The 23,409-nt window shown below is 34.3% G+C and overlaps 1 protein-coding gene across 1 annotated transcript; it reads right to left on the reverse strand.

The window, feature by feature from the left end:
- Positions 1–15,476: 15,476 nt before the first annotated feature.
- On the reverse strand, positions 15,477–16,196 carry LOC123678132. The gene is made up of 2 exons (XM_045614967.1): positions 15,680–16,196; positions 15,477–15,597 (listed from the first exon to the last, which is right to left on the reverse strand). Exons 1-2 carry the CDS (start codon positions 16,046–16,048, stop codon positions 15,571–15,573), a joined length of 396 nt encoding a protein of 131 aa, XP_045470923.1. The 5' UTR covers positions 16,049–16,196; the 3' UTR covers positions 15,477–15,570.
- Positions 16,197–23,409: the final 7,213 nt, after the last annotated feature.

A 23,409-nucleotide genomic window follows, 5' to 3' on the forward strand; every position in this document is an offset into this window, starting at 1 on the left:
AAGTTTTTATATGAGGGGTCTGCGACGAATAGTTTAGGAGATATAACGATTTTTATAGAGAGATTGAATTTTCTCGAATTTTCCTTACCGCGGACCTTAAAAAATTGTTAAAAATTAAAAGTTCTTTCTTGGTAATAATATACCTCTTTTTCTATTGATCTGTTCACGTAGATCACGAAAGTTTTTATTTGAGGGGGCTGCGACGAATGGATAGATAGATAGATAGATATATATTCATCTCAAGTATTTACAGATGCTGTCAAAATAAATGTATATAATAAATATAAATACATGTTCACACGTTACAAATTTCTCAGTACGATATAATCAACGGCAAAATACACAATTTTTCATAGGAATGACTAGAATTTATGGGACAGAAACTCATCCATCGAGTAGAATACATTTTCTTTAAGCAAGCTCTTTATTTTTTTCTTGAAGGCATTATAATGTAGTGATGTCCGGTAGTTTTTTATAGAGTTTTAGGCTGTTATATATGTGCATGTTTCTCGTTTTCTCCAGTCTATGTAAAGAAGGTACATATTTGTCCTTGAAACGCGTGTTGTGACCGTGAACGCTCAAGTGTTTCTGGAACCTGTTTCCGCTCCCATGCACATATAAGAGGCACTCCATGATGTAACAGCACGGAACAGTAAGTATACCATATTTTTAAAAAAATGGTCTACAGCTTGTCATCCGACCTTCCCCTGCTACTATTCTGATAGCCTTTTTCTGTTTCAGGAATATCCTTCCCGCTTCCGAGGACGCCCCCCATAGGTCATCCGTCCGTTTTCTCCAGTCTATGTAAAGAAGGTACATATTTGTCCTTGAAACGCGTGTTGTGACCGTGAACGCTCAAGTGTTTCTGGAACCTGTTTCCGCTCCCATGCACATATAAGAGGCACTCCATGATGTAACAGCACGGAACAGTAAGTATACCATATTTTTAAAAAAATGGTCTACAGCTTGTCATCCGACCTTCCCCTGCTACTATTCTGATAGCCTTTTTCTGTTTCAGGAATATCCTTCCCGCTTCCGAGGACGCCCCCCATAGGTCATCCGTCCGTGGAATTGAGCATGGTACACAATCAGGGCTTCTTTTTCTGTGAGAAAGTTCTTTATATTTCTAATTGCGAAGAGTGCTGTCGAAAGTTTACCAGACAATTCGTTCACATGCTGATCCCAACCTAGGTTTCCGCTGATTGATAATCCAAGAAGGGATATACTATCTTTGTTCCATCGTTTGGTTGTAATTACGAGCTCCTTCGTTTTATCAGCATTCACACTCATAATGTTGTTTATGAACCAACCAACAGCATCATCTATGGACTTTTTAGATTTCGCCTGAAGTAAACCTTCCACTTTATCTCTATTTAGAAAGGAGACATCATCCGCAAAGAGCACTACGTCATCCACCACAACATTATGCACCAAGTTATGATGTGAAGGGCAAATAAAATTGGTCCAAGCACCGATCCCTGGGAAACTCCTTGGGTGACTCTGCATTTTGAAGATAGTTTAGGAGAAATAACGATTTTTGTAGAGAGATTGAATTTTCTCGAATTTTCCTTACCCCGGACCTTAAAAAATTGTGAAAAATTAAAAGTTCCTTCTTGGTAATAATATACCGCTTTTTCTATTGATCTGGTCACGTAGATCACGAAAGTTTTTATTTGAGGGGTCTGCGACGAATAGTTTAGAAGATATAACGATTTTTGTAGAGAGATTGAATTTTCTCGAATTTTCCTTACCCCGGACCTTGAAAAATTGTAAAAAATTAAAAGTTCTTTCTTGGTAATAATATACCTCTTTTTCTATTGATCTGGTCACGTAGATCACGAAAGTTTTTATTTCAGGGGTCTGCGACGAATAGTTTAGGAGATATAACGATTTTTATAGAGAGATTGAATTTTCTCGAATTTTCCTTACCCCGGACCTTAATAAATTGTTAAAAATTAAAAGTTCCTTCTTGGTAATAATATACCGCTTTTTCTATTGATCTGGTCACGTAGATCACGAAAGTTTTTATTTGAGGGGTCTGCGACGAATAGTTTAGGAGATATAACGATTTTTATAGAGAGATTGATTTTTTACGGTTTTTTCCAAAAATTTCGACTTCAAATTTCTCCTAAACTATAGGGACTACGGAAAATCGGTAAGCAGAGTTGGTATTGGCAGTTCATGGTTATTCGAATCCCACTCTCGCCTGACAATATTTGAGTCGAAAAATTTTCTCGAATTTTCTCGAATATTCCTTACCCCGGACCTTAAAAAATTGTAAAAAATTAAAAGTTCCTTCTTGGTAATAATATACCGCTTTTTCTATTGATCTGGTCACGTAGATCACGAAAGTTTTTATTTGAGGGGTCTGCGACGAATAGTTTAGGAGATATAACGATTTTTGTAGAGAGATTGAATTTTCTCGAATTTTCCTTACCCCGGACCTTGAAAAATTGTAAAAAATTAAAAGTTCTTTCTTGGTAATAATATACCTCTTTTTCTATTGATCTGGTCACGTAGATCACGAAAGTTTTTATTTGAGGGGTCTGCGACGAATAGTTTAGGAGATATAACGATTTTTATAGAGAGATTGAATTTTCTCGAATTTTCCTTACCCCGGACCTTAAAAAATTGTAAAAAATTGAAAGTTCTTTCTTTGTAATAATATACCTCTTTTTCTATTGATCTGTTCACGTAGATCACGAAAGTATTTATTTGAGGGGTCTGCGACGAATAGTTTGAGAGATATAACGATTTTTGTAGAGAGATTGAATTTTCTCGAATTTTCCTTACCCCAGACCTTAAAAAATTGTAAAAATTAAAAGTTCTTTCTTGGTAATAATATACCTCTTTTTCTATTGATCTGTTCACGTAGATCACTAAAGTTTTTATATGAGGGGTCTGCGACGAATAGTTTAGGAGATATAACGATTTTTATAGAGAGATTGAATTTTCTCGAATTTTCCTTACCCCGGACCTTAAAAAATTGTGAAAAATTAAAAGTTCTTTCTTGGTGATAATATTCCTCTTTTTCTATTGATCTGTTCACGTAGATCACGAAAGTTTTTATATGAGGGGTCTGCGACGAATAGTTTAGGAGATATAACGATTTTTATCGAGAGATTGAATTTTTACGGTTTTTTCCAAAAATTTCGACTTCAAATTTCTCCTAAACTATGGGGAAAACGGAAAATCGGTAAGCAGAGTTGGTATTGGCAGTTCATGGTTATTCGAAACCCACTCTCGCCTGACAATATTTGAGTCGAAAAATTTTCTCGAATTTTCTCGAATTTTCCTTACCCCGGACCTTAAAAAATTGTAAAAAATTAAAAGTTCCTTCTTGGTAATAATATACCTCTTTTTCTATTGATCTGTTCACGTAGATCACGAAAGTTTTTATTTGAGGGGTCTGCAACGAATAGTTTAGGAGATATAACGATTTTTATAGAGCGATTGAATTTTCTCGAATTTTCCTTACCCCGGACCTTAAAAAATTGTAAAAAATTAAAAGTTCTTTCTTGGTAATAATATACCTCTTTTTCTATTGATCTGTTCACGTAGATCACTAAAGTTTTTATATGAGGGGTCTGCGACGAATAGTTTAGGAGATATAACGATTTTTATAGAGAGATTGAATTTTCTCGAATTTTCCTTACCCCGGACCTTAAAAAATTGTGAAAAATTGAAAGTTCTTTCTTTGTAATAATATACCTCTTTTTCTATTGATCTGTTCACGTAGATCACGAAAGTATTTATTTGAGGGGTCTGCGACGAATAGTTTGAGAGATATAACGATTTTTGTAGAGAGATTGAATTTTCTCGAATTTTCCTTACCCCAGACCTTAAAAAATTGTAAAAAATTAAAAGTTCCTTCTTGGTGATAATATATATCTTTTTCTATTGATCTGTTCACGTAGATCACGAAAGTTTTTATATGAGAGTTCTGCGACGAATAGTTTAGGATATATAACGATTTTTATAGAGAGATTGAATTTTTACGGTTTTTTCCAAAAATTTCGACTTCAAATTTCTCCTAAACTATGGGGACTACGGAAAATCGGTAAGCAGAGTTGGTATTGGCAGTTCATGATTATTCGAATTCCACTCACGAACGACAATATTTGAGTCGAAGAATTTTCTCGAATTTCCCTTACCCCGGACCTTAAAAAATTGTAAAGAATTAAAAGTTCCTTCTTGGTAATAATATACCTCTTTTTCTATTGATCTGGTCACGTAGATCACGAAAGTTTTTATTTGAGGGGTCTGCGACGAATAGTTTAGGAGATATAACGATTTTTATAGAGAGATTGAATTTTCTCGAATTTTCCTTACCCCGGACCTTAAAAAATTGTAAAAAATTAAAAGTTCCTTTTGGTAATAATATACCTCTTTTTCTATTGATCTGTTCACGTAGATCACGAAAGTTTTTATATGAGGGGTCAGCGACGAATAGTTTAGGAGATATAACGATTTTTGTAGAGAGATTGAATTTTCTCGAATTTTCCTTACCCCGGACCCTAAAAAATTGTGAAAAATTAAAAGTTCTTTTTTGGTGATAATATACCTCTTTTTTTATTGATCTGTTCACGTAGATCACGAAAGTTTTTATATGAGAGTTCTGCGACGAATAGTTTAGGAGATATAACGATTTTTATAGAGAGATTGAATTTTTACGGTTTTTTCCAAAAATTTCGACTTCAAATTTCTCCTAAACTATGGGGACTACGGAAAATCGGTAAGCAGAGTTGGTATTGGCAGTTCATGATTATTCGGATTCCACTCACGAATGACAATATTTGAGTCGAAGAATTTTCTCGAATTTTCTCGAATTTTCCTTACCCCGGACCTTAAAAATTTGTAAAAAATTGAAAGTTCCTTCTTGGTGATAATATACCCCTTTTTCTATTGATCTGTTCACGTAGATCACGAAAAATTTTATATGAGGGGTCTGCGACGAATAGTTTAGGAGATATAACGATTTTTATAGAGAGATTGAATTTTTACGGTTTTTTCCAAATATTTCGACTTCAAATTTCTCCTAAACTATGGGGACTACGGAAAATCGGTAAGCAGAGTTGGTATTGGCAGTTAATGATTATTCGAATTCCACTCACGAATGACAATATTTGAGTCGAAGAATTTTCTCGAATTTTTTTTACCCCGGACCTTAAAAAAATTGTAAAAAATTAAAAGTTCTTTCTTGGTGATAATATACCTCTTTTTCTATTGATCTGTTCACGTAGATCACGAAAGTTTTTATATGAGAGTTCTGCGACGAATAGTTTAGGAGATATAACGATTTTTATAGAGAGATTGAATTTTTACGGTTTTTTCCAAAAATTTCGACTTCAAATTTCTCCTAAACTATGGGGACTACGGAAAATCGGTAAGCGGAGTTGGTATTGGCAGTTCATGATTATTCGGATTCCACTCACGAATGACAATATTTGAGTCGAAGAATTTTCTCGAATTTTCCTTACCCCGGACCTTAAAAAATTGTGAAAAATTAAAAGTTCCTTCTTGGTGATAATATACCCCTTTTTCTATTGATCTGTTCACGTAGATCACGAAAAATTTCATATGAGGGGTCTGCGACGAATAGTTTAGGAGATATAACGATTTTTATAGAGAGATTGAATTTTTACGGTTTTTTCCAAAAATTTCGACTTCAAATTTCTCCCTAACTATGGGGACTACGGAAAATCGGTAAGCAGAGTTGGTATTGGCAGTTCATGATTATTCGAATTCCACTCACGAATGATAATATTTGAGTCGAAGAATTTTCACGAATTTTTCTTACCCCGGACCTTAAAAAATTGTAAAAAATTAAAAGTTCCTCCTTGGTAATAATATACCTCTTTTTCTATTGATCTGGTCACGTAGATCACGAAAGTTTTTATTCGAGGGGTCTGCGACGAATAGTTTAGGAGATATAACGATTTTTGTAGAGAGATTGAATTTTCTCGAATTTTCCTTACCCCGGACCTTAAAAAATTGTAAAAAATTAATTTCTTGGTTATTTATTTGGTATTCCTTGGTATTTCTTATTTGGTATTTCTTGGTAATAATATACCTCTTTTTCTATTGATCTGTTCACGTAGATCACGAAAGTTTTTATTTGAGGGGTCTGCGACGAATAGTTTACGAGATATAACGATTTTTGTAGAGAGATTGAATTTTTACGGTTTTTTCCAAAAATTTCGACTTCAAATTTCTCCTTAACTATGGGGACTACGGAAAATCGGTAAGCAGAGTTGGTATTGGCAGTTCATGATTATTCGAATTCCACTCACGAATGATAATAGTTGAGTCGAAGAATTTTCTCGAATTTTTCTTACCCCGGACCTTAAAAAATTGTAAAAAATTAAAAGTTCCTCCTTGGTAATAATATACCTCTTTTTCTATTGATCTGGTCACGTAGATCACGAAAGTTTTTATTTGAGGGGTCTGCGACGAATAGTTTAGGAGATATAACGATTTTTATAGAGAGATTGAATTTTCTCGAATTTTCATTACCCCGGACCTTAAAAAATTGTAAAAAATCGAAAGTTCCTTCTTGGTGATAATATACCTCTTTTTCTATTGATCTGTTTACGTAGATCACGAAAGTTTTTATATGAGGGGTCTGCGACGAATAGTTCAGGAGATATAACGATTTTTATAGAGAGATTGAATTTTTACGGTTTTTTCCAAAAATTTCGACTTCAAATTTCTCCTAAACTATGGGGACTACAGATAATCGGTAAGCAGAGTTGGTATTGGCAGTGCATGATCATTCAAATTCCACTCACGAATGACAATATTTGAGTCGAAGAATTTTCTCGAATTTTCTCGAATTTTCCTTACCCCGGACCTTAAAAAATTGTAAAAAATTAAAAGTTCCTTCTTGGTAATAATATACCTCTTTTTCTATTGATCTGGTCACGTAGATCACGAAAGTTTTTATTTGAGGGGTCTGCGACGAATAGTTTAGGAGATATAACGATTTTTATAGAGAGATTGAATTTTTACGGTTTTTTCCAAAAATTTCGACTTCAAATTTCTCCCTAACTATGGGGACTACGGAAAATCGGTAAGCAGAGTTGGTATTGGCAGTTCATGATTATTCTAATTCCACTCACGAATGATAATATTTGAGTCGAAGAATTTTCACGAATTTTTCTTACCCCGGACCTTAAAAAATTGTAAAAAATTAAAAGTTCCTCCTTGGTAATAATATACCTCTTTTTCTATTGATCTGGTCACGTAGATCACGAAAGTTTTTATTCGAGGGGTCTGCGACGAATAGTTTAGGAGATATAACGATTTTTGTAGAGAGATTGAATTTTCTCGAATTTTCCTTACCCCGGACCTTAAAAAATTGTAAAAAATTAATTTCTTGGTTATTTATTTGGTATTCCTTGGTATTTCTTATTTGGTATTTCTTGGTAATAATATACCTCTTTTTCTATTGATCTGTTCACGTAGATCACGAAAGTTTTTATTTGAGGGGTCTGCGACGAATAGTTTACGAGATATAACGATTTTTGTAGAGAGATTGAATTTTTACGGTTTTTTCCAAAAATTTCGACTTCAAATTTCTCCTAAACTATGGGGACTACGGAAAATCGGTAAGCAGAGTTGGTATTGGCAGTTCATGATTATTCGAATTCCACTCACGAATGATAATATTTGAGTCGAAGAATTTTCTCGAATTTTTCTGACCCCGGACCTTAAAAAATTGTAAAAAATTAAAAGTTCCTCCTTGGTAATAATATACCTCTTTTTTTATTGATCTGGTCACGTAGATCACGAAAGTTTTTATTTGAGGGGTCTGCGACGAATAGTTTAGGAGATATAACGATTTTTGTAGAGAGATTGAATTTTCTCGAATTTTCCTTACCCCGGACCTTAAAAAATTGTAAAAAATTAAAATTTCTTTCTTGGTAATAATATACCTCTTTTTCTATTGATCTGGTCACGTAGATCACGAAAGTTTTTATTTGAGGGGTCTGCGACGAATAGTTTACGAGATATAACGATTTTTGTAGAGAGATTGAATTTTTACGGTTTTTTCCAAAAATTTCGACTTCAAATTTCTCCTAAACTATGGGGACTACGGAAAATCGGTAAGCAGAGTTGGTATTGGCAGTTCATGATTATTCGAATTCCACTCACGAATGATAATATTTGAGTCGAAGAATTTTCTCGAATTTTCTCGAATTTCTCTTACCCCGGACCTTAAAAAATTGTAAAAAATTAAAAGTTCTTTCTTGGTGATAATATACCTCTTTTTCTATTGATCTGTTCACGTAGATCACGAAAGTTTTTATATAAGAGTTCTGCGACGAATAGATTAGGAGATATAACGATTTTTATAGAGAGATTGAATTTTTACGGTTTTTCCAAAAATTTCGACTTCAAATTTCTCCTAAACTATGGGGACTACGGAAAATCGGTAAGCAGAGTAAGTATTGGCAGTTCATGATTATTCGGATTCCACTCACGAATGATAATAGTTGAGTCGAAGAATTTTCTCGAATTTTCCTTACCCCGGACCTTAAAAAATTGTAAAAAATTGAAAGTTCCTTCTTGGTGATAATATACCCCTTTTTCTATTGATCTGTTCACGTAGATCACGAAAAATTTTATATGAGGGGTCTGCGACGAATAGTTTAGGAGATATAACGATTTTTAGAGAGAGATTGAATTTTTACGGTTTTTTCCAAAAATTTCGACTTCAAATTTCTCCTTAACTATGGGGACTACGGAAAATCGGTAAGCAGAGTTGGTATTGGCAGTTCATGATTATTCGAATTCCACTCACGAATGATAATAGTTGAGTCGAAGAATTTTCTCGAATTTTTCTTACCCCGGACCTTAAAAAATTGTAAAAAATTAAAAGTTCCTCCTTGGTAATAATATACCTCTTTTTCTATTGATCTGGTCACGTAGATCACGAAAGTTTTTATTTGAGGGGTCTGCGACGAATAGTTTAGGAGATATAACGATTTTTATAGAGAGATTGAATTTTCTCGAATTTTCATTACCCCGGACCTTAAAAAATTGTAAAAAATCGAAAGTTCCTTCTTGGTGATAATATACCTCTTTTTCTATTGATCTGTTTACGTAGATCACGAAAGTTTTTATATGAGGGGTCTGCGACGAATAGTTCAGGAGATATAACGATTTTTATAGAGAGATTGAATTTTTACGGTTTTTTCCAAAAATTTCGACTTCAAATTTCTCCTTAACTATGGGGACTACAGATAATCGGTAAGCAGAGTTGGTATTGGCAGTGCATGATCATTCAAATTCCACTCACGAATGACAATATTTGAGTCGAAGAATTTTCTCGAATTTTCTCGAATTTTCCTTACCCCGGACCTTAAAAAATTGTAAAAAATTAAAAGTTCCTTCTTGGTAATAATATACCTCTTTTTCTATTGATCTGGTCACGTAGATCACGAAAGTTTTTATTTGAGGGGTCTGCGACGAATAGTTTAGGAGATATAACGATTTTTATAGAGAGATTGAATTTTCTCGAATTTTCCTTACCCCGGACCTTAAAAAATTGTAAAAAATTAAAAGTTCTTTCTTGGTAATAATATACCTCTTTTTCTATTGATCTGGTCACGTAGATCACGAAAGCTTTTATTTGAGGGGTCTGCGACGAATAGTTTAGGAGATATAACGTTTTTTATAGAGAGATTGAATTTTCACGAATTTTCCTTACCCCGGACCTTGAAAAATTGTAAAAAATTAAAAGTTCTCTCTTGGTAATAATATACCTCTTTTTCTATTGATCTGTTCACGTAGATCACGAAAGTTTTTATATGAGGGGTCTGCGACGAATAGTTTGAGAGATATAACGATTTTTGTAGAGAGATTGAATTTTCTCGAATTTTCCTTACCCCGGACCTTAAAAAATTGTAAAAAATCAAAAGTTCCTTCTTGGTGATAATATATCCCTTTTTCTATTGACCTGTTCACGTAGATCACGAAAGTTTTTATATGAGGGGTCTGCGACGAATAGTTTAGGAGATATAACGATTTTTATAGAGAGATTGAATTTTTACGGTTTTTTCCAAAAATTTCGACATCAAATTTCTACTTAACTATGGGGACTACGGCAAATCAGTAAGCAGAGTTGGTATTGGCAGTTCATGATTATTCGAATCCCACTCACGAATGATAATATTTGAGTCGAAGAATTTTCTCGAATTTTCTCGAATTTCCCTTACCCCGGACCTTAAAAAATTGTAAAGAATTAAAAGTTCCTTCTTGGTAATAATATACCTCTTTTTCTGTTGATCTGGTCACGTAGATCACGAAAGTTTTTATATGAGGGGTCTGCGACGAATAGTTCAGGAGATATAACGATTTTTATAGAGAGATCGAATCTTTACGGTTTTTTCCAAAAATTTCGACTTCAAATTTCTCCTAAACTATGGGGACTACGGAAAATCGGTAAGCAGAGTTGGTATTGGCAGTTCATGATTATTCGAATTCCACTCACGAATGATAATATTTGAGTCGAAGAATTTTCTCGAATTTTCTCGAATTTTTCTTACCCCGGACCTTAAAAAATTGTAAAAAATTGAACGTTCCTTCTTGGTAATTTTATACCTCTTTTTCTATTGATCTGGTCACGTAGATCACGAAAGTTTTCATTTGAGGGGTCTGCGACGAATAGTTTAGGAGATATAACGATTTTTGTAGAGAGATTGAATTTTCTCGAATTTTTCTTACCCCGGACCTTAAAAAATTGTAAAAAATTAAAAGTTCCTTCTTGGTGATAATATACCCCTTTTTCTATTGATCTGTTCACGTAGATCACGAAAAATTTTATATGAGGGGTCTGCGACGAATAGTTTAGGAGATATAACGATTTTTATAGAGAGATTGAATTTTTACGGTTTTTTCCAAAAATTTCGACTTCAAATTTCTCCTAAACTATGGGGACTACGGAAAATCGGTAAGCAGAGTTTGTATTGGCAGTTCATGATTATTCGAATTCCACTCACGAATGATAATATTTTAGTCGAAGAATTTTCTCGAATTTTTCTTACCCCGGACCTTAAAAAATTGTAAAAAATTAAAAGTTCCTCCTTGGTAATAATATACCTCTTTTTCTATTGATCTGGTCACGTAGATCACGAAAGTTTTTATCTGAGGGGTCTGCGACGAATAGTTTAGGAGATATAACGATTTTTGTAGAGAGATTGAATTTTCTCGAATTTTCCTTACCCTGGACCTTGAAAAATTGTAAAAAATTAAAAGTTCTTTCTTGGTAATAATATACCTTTTTTTTCTATTGATCTGTTCACGTAGATCACGAAAGTTTTTATTTGAGGGGTCTGCGACGGATAGTTTAGGAGATATAACGATTTTTGTAGAGAGATTGAATTTTTGCGGTTTTTTCCAAAAATTTCGACTTCAAATTTCTTCTAAACTATGGGGACTACGGAAAATCGGTAAGCAGAGTTGGTATTGGCAGTTCATGGTTATTCGAATCCCACTCTCGCCTGACAATATTTGAGTCGAAAAATTTTCTCGAATTTTCTCGAATTTTCCTTACCCCGGACCTTAAAAAATTGTAAAAAATTAAAAGTTCCTTCTTGGTAATAATATACCTCTTTTTCTATTGATCTGTTCACGTAGATCACGAAAGTTTTTATTTGAGGGGTCTGCGACGATTAGTTTAGGAGATATAACGATTTTTGTAGAGAGATTGAATTTTTGCGGTTTTTTCCAAAAATTTCGACTTCAAATTTCTTCTAAACTATGGGGACTACGGAAAATCGGTAAGCAGAGTTGGTATTGGCAGTTCATGGTTATTCGAATCCCACTCTCGCCTGACAATATTTGAGTCGAAAAATTTTCTCGAATTTTCTCGAATTTTCCTTACCCCGGACCTTAAAAAATTGTAAAAAATTGAAAGTTCCTTCTTGGTGATAATATACCTCTTTTTCTATTGATCTGTTCACGTAGATCACGAAAAATTTTATATGAGGGGTCTGCGACGAATAGTTTAGGAGATATAACGATTTTCATAGAGAGATTGAATTTTTACGGTTTTTTCCAAAAATTTCGAATTCAAATTTCTCCTAAACTATGGGGACTACGAAAAATCGGTGAGCAGAGTTGGTATTGGCAGTTCATGGTTATTCGAATCCCACTCTCGCCTGACAATATTTGAGTCGAAAAATTTTCTCGAATTTTCTCGAATTTTCCTTACCCCGGACCTTAAAAAATTGTAAAAAATTAAAAGTTCCTTCTTGGTAATAATATACCTCTTTTTCTATTGATCTGTTCACGTAGATCACGAAAGTTTTTATTTGAGGGGTCTGCGACGATTAGTTTAGGAGATATAACGATTTTTATAGAGAGATTGAATTTTCTCGAATTTTCCTTACCCCGGACCTTAAAAAATTGTAAAAAATTGAAAGTTCTTTCTTTGTAATAATATACCTCTTTTTCTATTGATCTGTTCACGTAGATCACTAAAGTTTTTATATGAGGGGTCTGCGACGATTAGTTTAGGAGATATAACGATTTTTATAGAGAGATTGAATTTTCTCGAATTTTCCTTACCCCGGACCTTAAAAAATTGTAAAAAATTGAAAGTTCTTTCTTTGTAATAATATACCTCTTTTTCTATTGATCTGTTCACGTAGATCACGAAAGTATTTATTTGAGGGGTCTGCGACGAATAGATAGATAGATAGATAGATAGATAGATAGATAATTTATTGATGCTCTTTTACAAAAATTCATTGTATTGCACACGTCACAGGATTCGATAAAAAGTACAACTTCGAAATGATATAAATCATTTCTCATCATTGTCAGAATATAAAAATAATAGAGATAACTTAATATAGTTATACAATTCTTAAATGATACAAAGTATCATTGTCAAAATATAAAGGCATTACTCAATAAAGTAATAACTTCGAAATTGTATAGAGCATTTCTCATCAATGTCAGAATATAAAAATGGTTGGAATAACTCAATAAAGTTATACAATTCTTAAATGATACAGAGTATCATTGTCAAAATATAAAATATAAATGCATTACTCAATAAAGTAATACGACTATGAATGATATAGAATACCATTCCTCATTACAAACATTACAACACAAAGAATAAATTAATTTAAAAGAGATTAAAATTGGAATAACTCAATAAAGTTATACAATTCTTAAATGATACATAGTATCATTGTCAAAATATAAAAGCATTACTCAATAAAGTAATACGACTATGAATGATATAAAATACCATTCCTCCTTACAAACATTACAACACAAAGAATAAATTAATTTAAAAGAGATTAAAATTCAAACTACTGGACAGGAACTCTTGGACACTCCAGAACGCATGCTGCCGCAAAAATTCACCAACAGTTTGCTTATACTTTTGGAGACTGAGCCTTTTCACCTCTTCAGGTATCTTATTAAAAAGTTTATGTGAAATGAAATTAGGTCCATTCTTGGATTTTTCTAATCGCATATACTTAGATTTAATGTTGTTTCTATATCGTGTGTAATAATCATGGGTATCACCAAACTTCGGAAGATCCCTGTTATTATTATATGCATAAACAAGACATTCATAAATATAGATAGAGGGAAATGTCAGGATTTTAAGTTTTTTGAAGGCGTCTACGCAATCATCCCTGTAGTTTAATCCAGCAACTATTCTAACTGCTCTTCTTTGTAATCTGAAAATACCCTCCCTACTAGAACAGTTACCCCAGATCAGTACACAGTATCTCAGATGTGACTCGACCAGACTATGATAAGCAACCTTGATAACATCCTTTGACACAATGTTGGCCAAGTTACGAAGCAGGAAGGTATTTTTTATTATTTTGGATGCTATTTCATTGGCATGGGAGATCCAGGTGAGACTTGGATCTAGGTAAACTCCCAGAAACCTGACCGATTCACTGGTAGTATGATTTGAAATCCCTCTCAAATTGAACAACATAGTTTCTGTCTTTTCTGCATTGCAAACTAGCATATTTGATACGAACCATTCCTTGGCTCTCAGCTCTGCCACTCTCGCAAGCTGTTCAACCCCATGCAGTTCTCGATGCCCCACTGTAATTCCAGAGTCATCAGCCCACAGTAGGTGTTCATACATAGCCATGAAGTAGGAGAAATCATTCATAAAAATTATGAATAATAGGGGTCCTAATATGGAACCTTGTGGTACCCCAAGACTTAACAGACTCTCTGCAGACCATGTACCATTGCAAAAGACCTTCTGCTTCCTGTCTGTGAAATATGATATAATTAGTCTAAGACTAATCTCATCGAACCCATACTTTGCCAGCTTGTCTAGAAGAGCCTGCGGGGAAACACAGTCGAAAGCTCGACTCAGATCTAAAAATATTGATAGTGAAAGCAAGCCCTTCTCAAAACAGTCAAGCGTATATTCAACAAAACGTAATATAGCATCACATGTTCTCGATTTCTTTCTAAATCCGAATTGATTTTTGTATAAGAGATTTTCACTCTCAAAATGGTTCATTACCTGATTATGGATTATTTTCTCGAAGACTTTTGAGAAAATTGGGAGTAGCGAAATCGGTCGATAGTTTTTTTTGTCATTCTTATCACCTTTTTTGTGTATAGGGATTACTTTTGCCACCTTCAAACAATCTGGAAAAACTCCCTCCTCAATGCAACGGTTCACCATTCTAGTGAGGGGCCTCACTAAATGATTTATATTCCTTTTCAGGAGTGATATTGATAAACCGTAGTAGTCCCTCGATTTACTACCCTTTAGGGAACATATTGCATCTCTTACATTATTGAAAGACACTTCCTGAAATCGAAAACCATTTTTATATTGATAGTTTGTATCTGTAAAATTCTTAGGTTCAGTAATTCCCGTTTTTGGCAAATTATCTACAAGTTCATGGGGTAAGGAAATAAAATAAGAATTAAAATCCTGGGAGCTTATAGGGATAGATGGAATTGCCTCAGGATGTCTCTTCCTGTTTATTATTTTCCACATGTTTTTGCCAGGATTATTTGATTTCAATATGAAATTATCATTTGCTGACATTCGAGCCATGCGCAAAGCTTTTCTCACTTTCTCCCTCATCGCTACCATGTTACCAGAGAACCATTTTACCCCGGAGTCGCTTGTTCTGGTTTTAATATCAACCTCTGGAAAAGATTCGAGGAAAATTTCTATGAACCGATTGTGAAAAGCGTCAAAACAATCATTGGGTGACAATGAATCATCATATATAAAAGACCAATCTTGTTCGCTCAATATATTGTGCATCATACAAAAGCCTACCTGAGTTAAGGGTCTGTATCTGTTTTTGGTAATATAGTTAGTCAGTGCTGAGGGTCTTGGGATATTAATGCACTGTGCCTTGTGATCAGAAAACTCTACTGTCAAAATTTTGGGAAAAAAACTGCTCGATCCCGAATACCTTACAAAAATGTTATCAATGCAGTTTTTGTTCCTCGTTGGCTCATATATTGTTTGCTTCAAACCGTACGATTGAAAGACCTCCAACAGTACTTCTGCGTTCCTGTCCAGTACATTATTGCTATTTATATTAAAACACACATTAAAATCACCTGCAATAGCAAGATCATCATTAATATTTACAAAATTCAAAACATTTTCAATTATATTCATAAAATTATTAAAATTACCTACAGGTGAACGATAAACTGATATCAGGGTTAACCCCTGTTTCTTTATAGCAGCTACTTCACAATCAACTTCTACTGATAACTCCACTATTTTTCCTAGGACTTCGTATTCATGGTTTCTACTTAAAATCATCGTACCTCCACGTTTATTTCTTGTTCTTGAGAAATTGGAAGCTACGTGCCAACCACTTGAGCAGTATGTGTCTGCAACCCCCAATGGCAGCCAGTGCTCTGTCACACAGATCGCATCACACATATTATTTTCCATGAGAAACAGGTCCCATTCATTTACCTTATGGGGACTCAGTCCCTGAATATTCAAATGTAACACTTGGAAGGTGTGTGTATCATCTTTAGTTTTATTGTTGGTCATGTTTGTTCCTTTCGTGTGGTTTTCCTGTGGAAAAACATCGACACATAAGCATCACTCGGCCAGATATCACATGATTTGGCTTTTTCTAGATTTTCTGCATTAATGGAGACTTTATAGGAATGATAGTATTCAGGATGTTTAGATTGCAACTGGGTAATAATAATAGTTTGAGAGATATAACGATTTTTGTAGAGAGATTGAATTTTCTCGAATTTTCCTTACCCCAGACCTTAAAAAATTGTAAAAAATTAAAAGTTCCTTCTTGGTGATAATATATATCTTTTTCTATTGATCTGTTCACGTAGATCACGAAAGTTTTTATATGAGGGGACTGCGACGAATAGTTCAGGAGATATAACGATTTTTATAGAGAGATTGAATTTTTACGGTTTTTCCCAAAAATTTCGACTTCAAATTTCTCCTAAACTATGGGGACTACGGAAAATCGGTAAGCAGAGTTGGTATTGGCAGTTCATGATTATTCGAATTCCACTCACGAATGACAATATTTGAGTCGAAGAATTTTCTCGAATTTTCTCGAATTTCCCTTACCCCGACTTTAAAAAATTGTAAAGAATTAAAAGTTCCTTCTTGGTAATAATATACCTCTTTTTCTATTGATCTGGTCACGTAGATCACGAAAGTTTTTATTTGAGGGGTCTGCGACGAATAGTTTAGGAGATATAACGATTTTTATAGAGAGATTGAATTTTCTCGAATTTTCCTTACCCCGGACCTTAAAAAATTGTAAAAAATTAAAAGTTCCTTTTGGTAATAATATACCTCTTTTTCTATTGATCTGTTCACGTAGATCACGAAAGTTTTTATATGAGGGGTCTGCGACGAATAGTTTAGGAGATATAACGATTTTTATAGAGAGATTGAATTTTCTCGAATTTTCCTTACCCCGGACCTTAAAAAATTGTTAAAAATTAAAAGTTCTTTCTTGGTAATAATATACCTCTTTTTCTATTGATCTGTTCACGTAGATCACGAAAGTTTTTATTTGAGGGGGCTGCGACGAATGGATAGATAGATAGATAGATAGATAGATATATATTCATCTCAAGTATTTACAGATGCTGTCAAAATAAATGTATATAATAAATATAAATACATGTTCACACGTTACAAATTTCTCAGTACGATATAATCAACGGCAAAATACACAATTTTTCATAGGAATGACTAGAATTTATGGGACAGAAACTCATCCATCGAGTAGAATACATTTTCTTTAAGCAAGCTCTTTATTTTTTTCTTGAAGGCATTATAATGTAGTGATGTCCGGTAGTTTGTTATAGAGTTTTAGGCTGTTATATATGTGCATGTTTCTCGTTTTCTCCAGTCTATGTAAAGAAGGTACATATTTGTCCTTGAAACGCGTGTTGTGACCGTGAACGCTCAAGTGTTTCTGGAACCTGTTTCCGCTCCCATGCACATATAAGAGGCACTCCATGATGTAACAGCACGGAACAGTAAGTATACCATATTTTTAAAAAAATGTTCTACAGCTTGTCATCCGACCTTCCCCTGCTACTATTCTGATAGCCTTTTTCTGTTTCAGGAATATCCTTCCCGCTTCCGAGGACGCCCCCCATAGGTCATCCGTCCGTGGAATTGAGCATGGTACACAATCAGGGCTTCTTTTTCTGTGAGAAAGTTCTTTATATTTCTAATTGCGAAGAGTGCTGCCGAAAGTTTACCAGACAATTCGTTCACATGCTGATCCCAACCTAGGTTTCCGCTGATTGATAATCCAAGAAGGGATATACTATCTTTGTTCCATCGTTTGGTTGTAATTACGAGCTCCTTCGTTTTATCAGCATTCACACTCATAATGTTGTTTATGAACCAACCAACAGCATCATCTATGAACTTTTTAGATTTCGCCTGAAGTAAACCTTCCACTTTATCTCTATTTAGAAAGGAGACATCATCCGCAAAGAGCACTACGTCATCCACCACAACATTATGCACCAAGTCATCGATGTGAAGGGCAAATAAAATTGGTCCAAGCACCGATCCCTGGGAAACTCCTTGGGTGACTCTGCATTTTGAAGAAAGTTTAGGAGAAATAACGATTTTTGTAGAGAGATTGAATTTTCTCGAATTTTCCTTACCCCGGACCTTAAAAAATTGTGAAAAATTAAAAGTTCCTTCTTGGTGATAATATACCTCTTTTTCTATTGATCTGTTCACGTAGATCACGAAAGTTTTTATATGAGGGGTCTGCGACGAATAGTTTAGGAGATATAACGATTTTTATCGAGAGATTGAATTTTTACGGTTTTTTCCAAAAATTTCGACTTCAAATTTCTCCTAAACTATGGGGAAAACGGAAAATCGGTAAGCAGAGTTGGTATTGGCAGTTCATGGTTATTCGAATCCCACTCTCGCCTGACAATATTTGAGTCGAAAAATTTTCTCGAATTTTCCTTACCCCGGACCTTAATAAATTGTTAAAAATTAAAAGTTCCTTCTTGGTAATAATATACCTCTTTTTCTATTGATCTGGTCACGTTGATCACGAAAGTTTTTATTTGAGGGGTCTGCGACGAATAGTTTAGGAGATATAACGATTTTTATAGAGAGATTGAATTTTTACGGTTTTTTCCAAAAATTTCGACTTCAAATTTCTCCTAAACTATGGGGAAAACGGAAAATCGGTAAGCAGAGTTGGTATTGGCAGTTCATGGTTATTCGAATCCCACTCTCGCCTGACAATATTTGAGTCGAAAAATTTTCTCGAATTTTCCTTACCCCGGACCTTAATAAATTGTTAAAAATTAAAAGTTCCTTCTTGGTAATAATATACCTCTTTTTCTATTGATCTGGTCACGTTGATCACGAAAGTTTTTATTTGAGGGGTCTGCGACGAATAGTTTAGGAGATATAACGATTTTTATAGAGAGATTGAATTTTTACGGTTTTTTCCAAAAATTTCGACTTCAAATTTCTCCTAAACTATGGGGAAAACGGAAAATCGGTAAGCAGAGTTGGTATTGGCAGTTCATGGTTATTCGAATCCCACTCTCGCCTGACAATATTTGAGTCGAAAAATTTTCTCGAATTTTCCTTACCCCGGACCTTAATAAATGTTAAAAATTAAAAGTTCCTTCTTGGTAATAATATACCTCTTTTTCTATTGATCTGGTCACGTTGATCACGAAAGTTTTTATTTGAGGGGTCTGCGACGAATAGTTTAGGAGATATAACGATTTTTATAGAGAGATTGAATTTTTACGGTTTTTTCCAAAATATTCGACTTCAAATTTCTCCTAAACTATGGGGAAAACGGAAAATCGGTAAGCAGAGTTGGTATTGGCAGTTCATGGTTATTCGAATCCCACTCTCGCCTGACAATATTTGAGTCGAAAAATTTTCTCGAATTTTCCTTACCCCGGACCTAAATAAATTGTTAAAAATTAAAAGTTCCTTCTTGGTAATAATATACCGCTTTTTCTATTGATCTGGTCACGTAGATCACGAAAGTTTTTATTTGAGGGGTCTGCGACGAATAGTTTAGAAGATATAACGATTTTTGTAGAGAGATTGAATTTTCTCGAATTTTCCTTACCCCGGATCTTAGAAAATTGTAAAAAATTAAAAGTTCTTTCTTGGTAATAATATACCTCTTTTTCTATTGATCTGTTCACGTAGATCACGAAAGTTTTTATATGAGGGGTCTGCGACGAATAGTTTAGGAGATATAACGATTTTTATAGAGAGATTGATTTTTTACGGTTTTTTCCAAAAATTTCGACTTCAAATTTCTCCTAAACTATAGGGACTACGGAAAATCGGTAAGCAGAGTTGGTATTGGCAGTTCATGGTTATTCGAATCCCACTCTCGCCTGACAATATTTGAGTCGAAAAATTTTCTCGAATTTTCTCGAATTTTCCTTACCCGGACCTTGAAAAATTGTAAAAAATTAAAAGTTCTTTCTTGGTAATAATATACCTCTATTTCTATTGATCTGGTCACGTAGATCACGAAAGTTTTTATTTGAGGGGTCTGCGACGAATAGTTTAGGAGATATAACGATTTTTGTAGTTTGTTATAGAGTTTTAGGCTGTTATATATGTGCATGTTTCTCGTTTTCTCCAGTCTATGTAAAGAAGGTACATATTTGTCCTTGAAACGCGTGTTGTGACCGTGAACGCTCAAGTGTTTCTGGAACCTGTTTCCGCTCCCATGCACATATAAGAGGCACTCCATGATGTAACAGCACGGAACAGTAAGTATACCATATTTTTAAAAAAATGGTCTACAGCTTGTCATCCGACCTTCCCCTGCTACTATTCTGATAGCCTTTTTCTGTTTCAGGAATATCCTTCCCGCTTCCGAGGACGCCCCCCATAGGTCATCCGTCCGTGGAATTGAGCATGGTACACAATCAGGGCTTCTTTTTCTGTGAGAAAGTTCTTTATATTTCTAATTGCGAAGAGTGCTGTCGAAAGTTTACCAGACAATTCGTTCACATGCTGATCCCAACCTAGGTTTCCGCTGATTGATAATCCAAGAAGGGATATACTATCTTTGTTCCATCGTTTGGTTGTAATTACGAGCTCCTTCGTTTTATCAGCATTCACACTCATAATGTTGTTTATGAACCAACCAACAGCATCATCTATGGACTTTTTAGATTTCGCCTGAAGTAAACCTTCCACTTTATCTCTATTTAGAAAGGAGACATCATCCGCAAAGAGCACTACGTCATCCACCACAACATTATGCACCAAGTCATCGATGTGAAGGGCAAATAAAATTGGTCCAAGCACCGATCCCTGGGAAACTCCTTGGGTGACTCTGCATTTTGAAGATAGTTTAGGAGAAATAACGATTTTTGTAGAGAGATTGAATTTTCTCGAATTTTCCTTACCCCGGACCTTAAAAAATTGTGAAAAATTAAAAGTTCTTTCTTGGTGATAATATACCTCTTTTTCTATTGATCTGTTCACGTAGATCACGAAAGTTTTTATATGAGGGGTCTGCGACGAATAGTTTAGGAGATATAACGATTTTTATCGAGAGATTGAATTTTTACGGTTTTTTCACAAAATTTAGACTTCAAATTTCTCCTAAACTATGGGGAAAACGGAAAATCGGTAAGCAGAGTTGGTATTGGCAGTTCATGGTTATTCGAATCCCACTCACTAATGATAATATTTGAGTCGAAGAATTTTCTCGAATTTTCCTCACCCCGGACCTAAATAAATTGTTAAAAATTAAAAGTTCCTTCTTGGTAATAATATACCTCTTTTTCTATTGATCTGGTCACGTTGATCACGAAAGTTTTTATTTGAGGGGTCTGCGACGAATAGTTTAGGAGATATAACGATTTTTATAGAGAGATTGAATTTTTACGGTTTTTTCCAAAAATTTCGACTTCAAATTTCTCCTAAACTATGGGGAAAACGGAAAATCGGTAAGCAGAGTTGGTATTGGCAGTTCATGGTTATTCGAATCCCACTCACTAATGATAATATTTGAGTCGAAGAATTTTCTCGAATTTTCCTTACCCCGGACCTAAATAAATTGTTAAAAATTAAAAGTTCCTTCTTGGTAATAATATACCTCTTTTTCTATTGATCTGGTCACGTTGATCACGAAAGTTTTTATTTGAGGGGTCTGCGACGAATAGTTTAGGAGATATAACGATTTTTATAGAGAGATTGAATTTTTACGGTTTTTTCCAAAAATTTCGACTTCAAATTTCTCCTAAACTATGGGGAAAACGGAAAATCGGTAAGCAGAGTTGGTATTGGCAGTTCATGGTTATTCGAATCCCACTCACTAATGATAATATTTGAGTCGAAGAATTTTCTCGAATTTTCCTTAACCCGGACCTAAATAAATTGTTAAAAATTAAAAGTTCCTTCTTGGTAATAATATACCTCTTTCTCTATTGATCTGGTCACGTTGATCACGAAAGTTTTTATTTGAGGGGTCTGCGACGAATAGTTTAGGAGATATAACGATTTTTATAGAGAGATTGAATTTTTACGGTTTTTTCCAAAAATTTCGACTTCAAATTTCTCTTAAACTATGGGGAAAACGGAAAATCGGTAAGCAGAGTTGGTATTGGCAGTTCATGGTTATTCGGATTCCACTCACGAATGACAATATTTGAGTCGAAAAATTTTCTCGAATTTTCCTTACCCCGGACCTAAATAAATTGTTAAAAATTAAAAGTTCCTTCTTGGTAATAATATACCTCTTTTTCTATTGATCTGGTCACGTTGATCACGAAAGTTTTTATTTGAGGGGTCTGCGACGAATAGTTTAGGAGATATAACGATTTTTATAGAGAGATTGAATTTTTACGGTTTTTTCCAAAAATTTCGACTTCAAATTTCTCCTAAACTATGGGGAAAACGGAAAATCGGTAAGCAGAGTTGGTATTGGCAGTTCATGGTTATTCGAATCCCACTCACTAATGATAATATTTGAGTCGAAGAATTTTCTCGAATTTTCCTTACCCCGGACCTAAATAAATTGTTAAAAATTAAAAGTTCCTTCTTGGTAATAATATACCTCTTTCTCTATTGATCTGGTCACGTTGATCACGAAAGTTTTTATTTGAGGGGTCTGCGACGAATAGTTTAGGAGATATAACGATTTTTATAGAGAGATTGAATTTTTACGGTTTTTTCCAAAAATTTCGACTTCAAATTTCTCTTAAACTATGGGGAAAACGGAAAATCGGTAAGCAGAGTTGGTATTGGCAGTTCATGGTTATTCGAATCCCACTCACGAATGACAATATTTGAGTCGAAAAATTTTCTCGAATTTTCCTTACCCCGGACCTAAATAAATTGTTAAAAATTAAAAGTTCCTTCTTGGTAATAATATACCGCTTTTTCTATTGATCTGGTCACGTAGATCACGAAAGTTTTTATTTGAGGGGTCTGCGACGAATAGTTTAGAAGATATAACGATTTTTGTAGAGAGATTGAATTTTCTCGAATTTTCCTTACCCCGGATCTTAGAAAATTGTAAAAAATTAAAAGTTCTTTCTTGGTGATAATATACCTCTTTTTCTATTGATCTGTTCACGTAGATCACGAAAGTTTTTATATGAGGGGTCTGCGACGAATAGTTTAGGAGATATAACGATTTTTATAGAGAGATTGATTTTTTACGGTTTTTTCCAAAAATTTCGACTTCAAATTTCTCCTAAACTATAGGGACTACGGAAAATCGGTAAGCAGAGTTGGTATTGGCAGTTCATGGTTATTCGAATCCAACTCTCGCCTGACAATATTTGAGTCGAAAAATTTTCTCGAATTTTCTCGAATATTCCTTACCCCGGACCTTAAAAAATTGTAAAAAATTAAAAGTTCCTTCTTGGTAA

Source organism: Harmonia axyridis, chromosome 4, assembly GCF_914767665.1.
Source record: "Harmonia axyridis chromosome 4, icHarAxyr1.1, whole genome shotgun sequence".
Taxonomy (NCBI): domain Eukaryota; kingdom Metazoa; phylum Arthropoda; class Insecta; order Coleoptera; family Coccinellidae; genus Harmonia; species Harmonia axyridis.